At 30.3% G+C, this 12,447-nt stretch overlaps 2 protein-coding genes across 2 annotated transcripts in view; both read left to right on the plus strand.

The window, feature by feature from the left end:
* Window positions 1–3,818: 3,818 nt before the first annotated feature.
* LOC133181904 (SKI family transcriptional corepressor 1 homolog-B-like) lies at window positions 3,819–7,675 on the plus strand. The gene is made up of 7 exons (XM_061316559.1): window positions 3,819–4,008; window positions 4,522–6,003; window positions 6,771–6,828; window positions 6,910–6,972; window positions 7,072–7,146; window positions 7,326–7,391; window positions 7,513–7,675. Exons 1-7 carry the CDS (start codon window positions 4,003–4,005, stop codon window positions 7,623–7,625), a joined length of 1,863 nt encoding a protein of 620 aa, XP_061172543.1. The 5' UTR covers window positions 3,819–4,002; the 3' UTR covers window positions 7,626–7,675.
* The window catches only part of LOC133181902 (large ribosomal subunit protein uL22-like), a 110,971-nt gene continuing 103,319 nt past the window's right edge, over window positions 4,796–12,447 (plus strand). The window contains exon 1 of the mRNA XM_061316555.1: window positions 4,796–4,799. The gene's annotated coding sequence lies outside the window, so the exon portion shown is untranslated. The remainder of the gene's footprint in view (window positions 4,800–12,447) is intronic.

Raw genomic sequence — 12,447 nt, forward strand, 5'->3', positions numbered from 1 at the left:
CATATATAAAAATTATCAAAGTGGACATGCATCTTTTAAAATATTTCGGAGTATAACTAGGATTTAAAATTCGAAAAAGCAAGTCTTGTCTATCACACTGCATCTGGATAGGGAAAATTACGCACTTTTTAAGACAACTTAAACAATAAAAAAACGTAATTTACAAATTTCTATCATTCAATATTTTTAAATTTATGTTGAAAAGCAAATCCTTCAAATTATTGATTAACTGTGAAAATTTCGAATGATGAAGCTGACCTCATTATTTCACAGGACATCGTTAAAGAGGACATAAGCATGACAAAAACGGGTCATGTTACATTTCTCGAGTACGGGAAAAATCAACTATGACGTCACACGCAGGCTATATAAGCGAAATAAGATATACCTACATAAGATTTCCGTCATCAGCCAAGCAAAAATAATTTTTGTGTTCCCCGTTTCTCAAAATATTTCATCATATACTCATTATGACCTGTTTTTGCATAATAATACCGCCCCTGTGTTCACCGAGTATGATCTTGCTGTACTAACAGATCGTGTATGACGTCACCGACTTGTTGGACGCGCAGTTTAGGGAAACAGAGGAGTGGATCAATCTTTTTCATAATTTATTAATGTTTACAAGAATGTTAAAACTTTTTATTTTTTTTTTTATATAAGATGGTAATTAAAGTTAAAAAATTGTCAAAAAATTAAAGAAGAACTGATGCTATACAAGTTTTGCACTTATATAAACGGAGACTATGACGTAGTTAAACAGAGTCATGTGACCATGTGTCCTTCATCCCCTTAAGTACAATTTATGAATGGTAAAAACACTGGAAATGGTTTTCTAAAGAATTAATAGACACTTTCAACATTACACTTCTTTAGAGATATTGCATATCTATCTCAAAAAGAACTCTGGACTTTCTTTTAACATATCTATATCTACTTTTTGTTTGCAAAAATAAATAATGAAAGATTAGCAAAGGCAAGTAAAAAACTGAATTGAAAAGTTCAAAACTTTCAGAGAACATAGAATAAGTTATCAAACATGATTTAACTTTATAGAAACCATAAAAGTAATCGGATATCAACAGTCAAAATATCAAATAACCATTTAGCTTTGAATTCATTCCATTTTGGACATCTTTGGCTATTTTTCTATTTTTAAATCAAATATTTGCACTGATCTTTGATTTCAAATTCCTGGAAAAAAGTCTCCATCATGACATCCTCGAGAGACTTTGAATTCTGCCTAAAAAAATAAATTATTTAAAATAATAGAAATGATTGCTAATGAAAGATATGATATTGATTAATTCTTTCGGCTTTTTAATGATTTGGAATCAAAATAATAGTTGAAGCATATATTTTAAAGAGGAATAATGAACAAAGAAGAAGAGAAGGGTTGATTTAGGAAAATTAAAAAAATGAATTTTGACATTTTGTACTAGGATTAAGAAACTACAATGAACAGAATCATTACAAATGACAAATTCAAAATAATAACTTGAAATCTGTTCTATTAAACCAAAATAGTATAGATTTATCTGAGATCAGTCATTTCTAAATCTTAGGATTTTGTATGTCAGCAAGCTATCTACTTGTGCCAATAAAGTGGATTTATAAATAGTTATTTACTACAAATGTTTGATATTTCAAAAGAATATTTGAGTGGTGCCTCAGAAACAACTGATAACTCTTGAAACAGACTATATTCTAAAACGGCCAATTTCTGCCCCCGAAATAAAATCTTTAATTATTTTTCTAAACTAGACATTTGCAAGTTTACGCACTGTTGAAATTATAGTCATAATTGGACAAACTGTTCATTTACCCCCCCCCCCCCCACTCCTTTCCTTCTCTCTCTTAGAAATATCGGTAAAATCCAAATAGTTTATGACGTCATATAGACAAAGATGCCAATTACATGTATTTGTTTCCAATTTATTACATATTTTGTTAATTCAGATTTTTTTTTATACAATACTATAGTTGTGAAGAGATATTTCACCATTATGGGGACAGAAATATGGCTTTACCGAATATAGTTCAAATTTATATACATTATGTTAAAATCTTCTTCTTGATCTACAGTTTTTGCTTATTAATATGATTTGAGACATTTTTCAATCCTTTAGGCGAAATAAAAGAAAAGCAATTAAAATTTTCTCCTTGGAGAAATGAGCGACAAACACAAAAAGTTGCAAAATAAATTATATTATCTCCAAATGTGTCTAATAGACTAATTTGATATCAAAGTGTGTCTGATTAATTTTTTTAATTCATTCGATTGTATAAAAATACTTTTTTCAAGGTACCAACCTTTGAAGCATTTTACCAAAAACACTGATCTTTTTCAAATTCATGGATAACTTTCACTTAGTCTGTATCTTGAGAGCTACTTGTTGAAAGACTTCAAGAAGAAATCGCTTCAATGGTTTGCCTTTTTTACATTCATAAAAAATGTGATTGATCCTGCAAAATATGACTTTTCTTATAATCTTTCTAAAAGAGAAAACTGCGACGATAAATATTCTTTATTTGGGCAAAATTTGAATTGCGTAAGTGACATAATCACTGATTAATAGAACCTGAGTGATGGGCAACCTTAAGTCATTTTTTAATAGTTTATTTGATATTTGTATAATATGCGATTAGGTTACACTGCCAAACACATAAAATGCAAAATTGTTAGCACTTCTTTCTAAAATTCAAATAATCAGTAAGACATTTTCTTGATGACTGACTATTATATATTCTATATGTTGTTTTTCATATATATATATATATATATATATATATATATATATATATATATATATATATATATATATATATATATATATATATATATATATATATATATATATATATATATATATATATATAAAAGAAAAACTTCTTGTGAGAATCAACTGTGTTTTTTAACTTTACGCTAAACACTTTTATATATTCAAGTTTAAGGTTTACAAACCTGTAAAAAATTAACTTTTAGAGCTTTAAGAATACCTTCCTGATAAAATTTGAAATCCGGAGATCAGAAATCTGTTACTTTTACGAGTGACAAATAATACCAAATAGCATAAATTCTTCTACAACTACAAAAAATAATAATAGTAAAGCATTTGAACAATTCCAATTTATAAGCAACATTAAAATCATCCCAGACACCAGTCTCAATTTTCTGATCACATATTTAAAATGAAATTTTAATGTAGTCAAGAGAATTTCTGTTTTACACATCAACTATCATTAGAAATACGTTTTTTTCAATCCATTATTTATTTATCCAACATACAGTGTTAAAGTTTTTCAATAGGTATACTACACAACTTTTATTTTGTCCATTTATATTTTGTTGATCTGTTTCGCCACAGGAAGAGCAAAAACATTCAATATTTGCTTTGAATTTTTCCTATCAATAAAGGAATTTACCGTGAATTTCTTAGGTCAAATCCATTGAATTCCAAAACCATTCACAGAATGAAATAATTCCCTTTTTTATCCTAAAAAAGCATCATACATATCTGAAAATAATATCGCCTTTCTTTATTTGATTTTATTCAAAAATGCAATTTAAATAAGGAAAAGGAAGAAGAAACTTCATTGCGTGTTGCAATCATTTATTGCAACCGTTAATTTAAATTTGTCTTCAGAGAAACAGATGATAGATTTTCGTAGCCAATGAATCTGAAGTACCCGCCCACGCCCCGCCCCTTTACCTCTAACGGTCGATGGATTGTTCATTGAATATTACAATGATCTAGTGGGTTATTATAATTGACAACAACAGCGTTTGCCATATGCTTGGTTAAATTAAGCCTGTCTCTTTATTGATTTCACTCTGAAGGAGTGATATAAATGTTCCCACTTTTGTCTATTGCCGTGACTTCTAAATAAGTGTAAGGTGTCGACCTACAATAACTGTGAAATTCTCCATAGACTTTTATGTAAATATCTTATCTGGCAATGAGTGATACTTTTTGGATAGTAAAATTGTAAACAAGTAAAATGTTGGTAAGTCATAGAAAAATTATTTGTTTTTACTTAGGCATTTTTGCTGTTAAATATTGATATAAAAAATCCATAGCAATTAATTTGAATTTCTTTTCTTACAATTTTGTTTTTTTTTTAAAAAAAAATAGAGAAAGTCTTCAATGAATCCGATTTTTATTCAATAAGAAACTTTAAAGTCTTTCCTTACTTGCAAATAGTTATTTCAAAACCTAATAATAATACTTTTTGTTAATCATTTAAATGACTGTATGTAATTTTAAAGTATTAAGAATTTCACAAAATAGATAAATAAGAAAATAAAGAAATAAAATTAACAAAATATAAATAATAAAAAGACTTTTTATTTCAAAAACAATTTTATTAAGTAATACTTGTATTATTTTCACTGGGTTTATAATTAAAGTTCTTTAAAAAATATTTCCTAAAATGGATGTGAATTCTTATTTATTTTTTATTTATATAATTTCTGCATCTACAAATGAAATATTGAATTATTTTTCTTTTGATTTTCAGAACGATAGTAGTAAATCTTTTGTTGAGTCCTCACCTTTAATTACCGATGTTCCAAAAGATCTAACAACTGCAAGTCCCATAGAATCAAGTAAACCACCATCCTCAGATAGACAGCCAACATACGCTACATCTGGATCATATGTTGCACGACCAAATCAAGTGTCCACCGTTCTTCTTCACGGAGTCCCCATTGTCAGCCTGTACATTGACGGAAAAGAGAGGCTGTGTCTGGCACAGATCTCCAACACTCTGCTGAAACAGTACAGTTACAACGAAATCCACAATAGAAGGGTCGCGCTCGGTATAACGTGTGTCCAATGTACACCAGTACAACTCGAAATATTGAGGCGAGCAGGAGCAATGCCAATATCTTCCCGCCGTTGTGGAATGATTACAATGCGAGAAGCTGAGAGATTAGTCAAGTCTTTTCTAGAAGAAAACCTCCCTCCCAAGCTCCCCGAAAACTTTTCTTTTCATGTAAAACATGAGTGTGGATGGGGATGCGAGGGCTACTTTGAACCTTCTCGTTATAATAGCTCCAGGGCAAAATGCATTAAATGCAAAATTTGCAATATGTACTTTTCTCCCAATAAATTTATATTCCACTTTCATCGCACACAAGAGGCAAAGTATAGCCATCCAGATGCAGCTAATTTCAATTCTTGGAGGAGGCATTTGAAGCTTTATAGTACATCTGATGAAGGAATTGTCCATGCATGGGAAGATGTAAAGGCCATGTTTAATGGCGGAAGTAGGAAAAGAATTCTTTCTACTGAGTCTAGCCCAACATACAGTGCGCGTGGAGACGACCAACACAAAAAACCAAAGTTGTCTTCTGTTGACTTAGACATCCAAAAAGAAGTTTTTCAATCCCCGTATCCACCCTTCAGTCTCCTATCCCAACAGAGGAAATCTTTTCAATTTTCACCGGTTAACCAATCTCCATCCACTACGTTTGCTCTACCATTTGGTAAGGAATGTATGACAGATGTAAACAAAGCCTCTCCCATTCGGCCGCCGTCCTGGCCTGCTCTTCACGGCATGTTTCCAACCTACAACCTTTTATGGAACAACCCTTTTGTACAGAGTTTTCGAAATGATTTTCGTGAGTCGATGATGGCTTTCAAAGGCAACATAACTAGAAGAAAGGAAGAGAATTACAACGACGACGAGTCGTCATCGTCGGCTGGAAATAGTCCTCGTTACGATGACTCGAATGAAAGATTCTCAGCTTTCCGACTAGTCAATCAGAATTCACGGAAAGACTCTGTAAATTCACCCAGAACTGATTCAAATGACTCGGAGGATGAGAGTGAAGAAATTAATATCACAGACCTTGTAAATGGCGAGTCTAATGGGGACGAAACAAATCTCAAAAAGCTGGGGGACGAGGAAAAGAAAGAAGATATCCAAGAAAAGAACGTTTTAAACTTAAAGAACATTAACACCCAGGGAGAGGTCATCTCTAAAACTGATACAATGGTAAAATTCTTAACAAGATAATTTATAACAAACTTTGACCTTTTTAGAAAGTAATTTTTTGTATATTTATTTTACTATTATTTCATTTTAAACCAAATTATAATTTTACATTACATATATTGAAAACCGAACTTTTATTGAATTTTTAGTGATCAGCAATGCAGAAAAGCAATTAAATTTTAGCATAAATTAAGCATTTGAGTAGAGTGATAAAATGTTCAAAGTCACGCGGCGTCCTTTCTCATAAATTTTCAACGCATTATCACTGTTAAAGAAACCTTTATTTTTTTAAAAAGAAAAACTGTAAATAATTCAGGTTCTTTAAAATAACATCAAAAGCTGAGAAGGAAATTTTGCTCTTAGTTGTGATTCAGCCACATGTCGTTTTTAATACATAATGCACTAATTTTCTTCTTTGATTTAAGAACCGGTGCATAACAGATTTGCGCGCGTTTAAGAAGGTCCAATATCAATGAACAGTCGCATTTAATGACATTCACACAAAAAATTTGAGGATCCTATTTACAATGTGTCTTTTGATTGCCGCTGATGTTAAGCGTCGCGTGGTGGGTTATTGATGAATGATTCAAGTCGTCTGTATGCATTCTCTATACAATAAAAGGAACAAATATCAAAATTCGTGCCTCGTTAGATACATAAAATATGGTACCTGCTTGGGGGTCTAAATATTTTCTTATTTCATGAAAAAAGCCAGCATCCTTCATCGTGTGTGGTATTATATGTGTATACTATTCTTTTGATTTCAGAAAGGAGTGGACAATAATGAAGAAAGCCAACACATTGGTACAATCAACGTAGATCCTAGTAAGTTTAATTTTAAATTTTATTTAAAAAATTCAAATAATATATTAATTATCTTTTTTTAACTATTCTTTTTAATTTCAGTGCTGGCAACTTGCAACAGAGAATCCCCATCCCTGCTAGCGTCTGCCACAGAAATGACGAAAGGTAAGATTTTGCATTCGTTCTAATAGAATAATATATTAGTGTATACTATATATAGCAGCCAGTAGTTTGCTATGATATAACAATTATTCTTTTCTACAGAGGAAATTCAAAGAGAAGTTCAAGCTGAAATGGAAATAAGGAAGCAAATGGAGAAGGAAATCCAAGCTCTGAAAGGTACAGTTTTTATCAAGGGTTTCAAATCATATGTTTAAACGCATTTCTGAATAATCATCTATTATTAATTAAATCTTATTAAGTTTGTATACATCGAAAAGATTTTTAGAACTTATTTCAGTACAATTTATTTTTCTTTTAAAGAAAAAAGTCAATAATCATTGTTATTAATTAAATAGAGGCTTTGACAAATGAACTCGAACAAGAGAGACAAGTAAGATTTTCCTTACAACAAAAATTAAAAGGTAAGATTTTAAACACATCTCATTCTGCTCATCAATCAATTGAAATTTATTTCTTCTTCTTTATTACATCTATTTCAGTTATAATTTTGAAATTAATTCCCGACCCGGCATTTCTTTTCAGAAGCCCATGATGCACTGCATAATTTCTCTTGCAAAATGCTAGCATCAAGAAAATGTGACGAGTGTGAATTTAAGGACAATGAAAATCCAGTGGAATCTAAGAAGGACTCTTAAATATCCATATTTTGTCGTGAGTCCCATTGTACAATGTCTGAAATCCTTTATCAAATTAGTTTTATTACATTCATATATATATATATATATATATATATATATATATATATATATATATATATATATATATATATATATATATATATATATATATATATTGGCATTGCTTTTCTTTCAATAAAAATGGTAACGTGTGAATAAAAAGGATTTCCCGGAGTGGGAAGTCTGTAGATTACAAGAAATCTGGAGACATGGTATTTTTTGTTTAAGAAAAATGTATGCTTCAATAATATTGAAAGTTTATACATGTATGCTTAACCATTTATTGTTATTTTCCACACTAAATGAATTTTCGACTTTCTTAACCTTCGATTTAAATCATAAACTGGTGCATGTATATATGTATACCTTTATATACTGTGATCAAAATGACTAAATGCATTCAGAATCTGATATTTACAAAAGGACTGTCCCTACTACTTATTCTTTTTTTTCCATAAGTTTAAGATAAAATTAAAACCCGAATAGTCCATTACCTAAAACTTGTTTTATCTCATCTTTTATGAGTTATTTCTGTGTGGTACTATTTGCATATATATATGTTGTGGATGTTATATTGCATTGTTTATATTAATGAATAAACTGAAAGAATGGGTCTTTGTTGTTTTTGTCGTTGCATGCAGTACATTTCCTTTAAAAAATAATTCCGATGAATGCAATAGTGTCATTATTTCCTTATTATTAAAAGAAACAAATGAGAATATATAAAGGATATTCAATGTTTTGTAGTTGGATACGGAATTTATTTCACGAGTGGGACCGGATTATTTTTTTTATATTTTCACGAGTGCGAAGCACAAGTGAAAATATTTTGAAAAAACCCTGTCTCACGAATGAAATAAGTGCCATATCCAACTACAAACATTGAATTTTCTGTGTATTACATTTTCTTTGATTTTCCCTTTGCCTCTATCTTTTCTTAACACAGTGTCATAGACTTTGACGTCATAGTTGAGCAGTTGAGGCATCATATCTTAGCAGTTGTGAGATTGAAAGTCTTTTAACATGGATTTTAGTAACATATTTGAGAAGAAATTGGAAGTTTTACTCTATCAAGTCACTTAAGTTACTATTTCTACCTTCTGACGGGCCAGAATTATTTTTTACTTACTTTGATATCCTTTCATACTGTGACAGAAAATCACTTTGGTATCCTTTCACAGTGTGAGAGAATATCACTTTTATTCAATAGATAAATCACAGTACTGTAATATATATATATATATATATATATATATATATATATATATATATATATATATATATATATATATATATATATATATATATATATATATATATGTTTCATTTAAGAGTTCACAATACTAAGACGGCCGTTTAAATAAGTACCATTTCTGTACATCTCCTGAGAATAATCCTGCAGTTTAATGTTCAGAAAGTTACTGCAAAACAAAGGTGACGCTCATAAATGCGTAATTCCAAAAAAATAAATTAAAGTGACTGTTACTGGACTTGTTCTCTGTGATTAAATTTGCCTGATATTGTTTTCTTCAATGATTAATTTGATCAAATATGAAAAATTGTCTCCAACGAGATCTCCGAAGCTCGTGTACATTTCATTACAGGTAGATGAAAAGGATACCGGTCTGTCACGGATGGCTAGCGAACAGGTACACAGATGGCTGACACGAGCTGAGAATAGTGTGTCGGCACGTGGCGCGTGCTATGACGTTGGCGGCAGACGAGCAAATTGTCCGCTAACCACGGCGATAAAATCAAATTCCGTATTACTACTGAAATGATAATACTCTTCAATTGTACTAGGAAAATAGTTAATGGTGATTATTTCTGGTAATTCCTGCATTTTAAAATAAAAGATGGATCGATTCAAGTCTGCGCGTGAGGTAGGGATTTTTATCCGGGAGCCAAGTATGACGAATATTTTAAAATTTATTTTGAATGCAACCGATTTTGATATTTAATAGAAACGTGTGTGACATGAGTATTTTGAATTAGCTCTCTATCGTGAGAATTTAATGCTGAACAATTAGTCATAAAATGCATATTTGAGCCCTTTTTGGTACATTAGAAATCATCATAAATATGATAGTAAGAAACTTTCATATTGCACGAATCCCTTAGGTATATTACAGTTAGATACCAAAGCAAATATAGATACACTTAAAATAATTTTTTTTTTTAAATCTAAGCTTAATATTTTATCTTATAAACTCTTTCATAGATAAATTCTATTTTCCTAAAATTAATTCTATTTTTCTAAAATTATGCTTCTCATTTTCTATGCACGACATACAAACCCCTGATATCAATAAACGCTATCATTAATAACACACACCATAAATATGGACACCGTTGATTTAAATTCCTTTCAAATTTATATCCCCCAAGAAGAGACCTTACATTTTGCTTATTAAACGCTTTAAGCCATTTGTATTCATTGCAATATTGAAATTTTAAAATGTGAAACATCAAAGATGTTCTTTTTGATAACAAACATGGGATTGACATTTGAGAAGTAATTACGGGAATACAAGTTGAATTAAATCGTAAAAGGCAAGAGATAAAAGGTGATGAACATAGGACGATCCACCAAGATGGTTTCAAACTGTAGAAATGATGAGAAATCAAAGGGAATAAACAATGGCTTGATAATTAATTCATACATCATAATGCAAATCCTAGTGCCAGAGGTAAGTAGAATTTTAAAGCAATCACATCTAATCGCTAGAGATAGGATTCACATGAATAATAACACAAAACTAATCGATTTTTATAGTTTTAATGTTTATAAACCATATACCTCTACCATCTCTCTGGGGAAAATACTTACTTAGAAAATAACTAACACTTACCTGAATTGTGAAATGTTGTTTACAAAATACTATTATACTTCCCAATCTAAATCATACTTGGCTTTCGAAATATTTCTCTTTCACTCTTCTCCTATATTTTTTAATTATTCTTATTTATTTATTTTTTTTTTTTTATACATTTTTTCCAGAGTTTTTTTGCTATTAATAACTTTACTGATCTGTCGTATTTAGAGTCCAAAAATAATTTAATAAAACTTCATTTTTTAAAAATTCTTTAACATATCAACCATGATGTAACTTTTACCAGCTGTAAATAAAAACATAAGAATCTGTCTGGTATCTTTGTGAATTCACTTAATTCTATATAATTAATGTAGTATAACATTGATAACTCAAAATATCCTCCTCAAAAACTATACATGAACAGAAGTCAAAATATATCTAAAAAGCACAATCGTGATAATGTTAATAAAAGCTGAATAATAAAACTTTAGAATTAACGTAAACGCTATCAAGCAAAACCAAAATGATATCATTTATTGATGAGAAGTATCCTGCAGAAGTCATTCATATCTGCGTTTGGACTAGATACGTGTTTTAGTTACTATTTATTTCTTGCCACATTATAAAAAGAGCATTGAATGAATCGTTAGATAAATCAAGAAAGATCTTTAAACATTAATGCATTACATATTACACAAGAATAATATTACTCTACTTAACATATATTCCCTTGACTATGTTAAGTCATTTGATAGTTATACAGCACTGTAGTTCCAAGCATTAACTGATTAATGAAGTATAGCATATAGCTGCCATACACAAAAAAAATTGAGAGGTGTTACGTATATATTGAGTCACCGAGATTCAGGACGGACTTCCCTAGAATCCTGACCACCTCTAGAAATATTAGGATTTAAACGTATTTATTAGTGAACGAACTTTAACTAAGGAATTCATTGCGATAAAATGATATTTTGGAAAACATGTATTGCATTCAAATGTCATTGCTGTACCGGTGTTTGCTATACCGGTGGTTGCTTTTTTTTATAGCTTGGATGTTATTATAAAAATAATTTACTGCCAAAACACGACAAGTAATTATAACAGGTATATCCTGACCTTTAATACTTGATAATTTAAGTTTCGGGGGGGGGGGGGGTTCCTTACAGAAAACTAAACAAATATAAAACAAAGTTGCTCTTTGTCAAGAGAAATTTTACCTTTGTGTGCCAGGAAACGCAAGATAAATAACTCCAATTTTATTCATGACGTCTTCTAAATAAATGATCAAAACAGGAATTTTATTTGTTACCAGCTTTCAAATACCAGTTACGTAAGTATTGTTCTGAGTACGATCAAATTTATAAACTGAGGTAGCCTACTGACAAAAAAGTTGATGTCACAGGGATTTCAACAACCTCGTTTAAAGAGTGTATTTCAAAAATTCTATGAGTTATAATGAACTTGTTTTCAAATAGAACCTATCATTGTGTTGTATTTTGACTGACAAGTTTCATACAAATTGTTGAATCATTGATTTTATCCTAATTTAATTGAATACAGAATTGCTAATAGGTTAACCGTGTGTCGTTCCCACCGATTTACAGTTTAATCGTATCAAAATATGGGCACATACCTCTAACTATTTTTAGAATCGGTAGGAGAAGAAAGTAGTGCAGATAAAATTACAAGTTCCTTAATTTGCAGACCTGAATTAAAAAAAATGTGATAAGGTATTAAACTGAGCCTCATACTTGTTGATAAGGAGTATGTTCCCTTTCAAAAAAGCTTGGCAGATGTAATTTATCAAGAAGATCAGCAGAATTATTTTATGTATTATAACACCAGTCAGAAGTCTTGAAATCCCCTACTTTCACTTTCAGAGGTTAACGCAGACAGACGCATTTTGCCGGAAAACGAATCTGACATGCCACCTCGAGATTTTAACCAAGGAAAGACAACTT

Source organism: Saccostrea echinata, unplaced genomic scaffold, assembly GCF_033153115.1.
Source record: "Saccostrea echinata isolate AGI-Se365-2 ecotype Australia unplaced genomic scaffold, CSIRO_AGI_Sech_v1 ptg000009l, whole genome shotgun sequence".
NCBI lineage: Eukaryota > Metazoa > Mollusca > Bivalvia > Ostreida > Ostreidae > Saccostrea > Saccostrea echinata.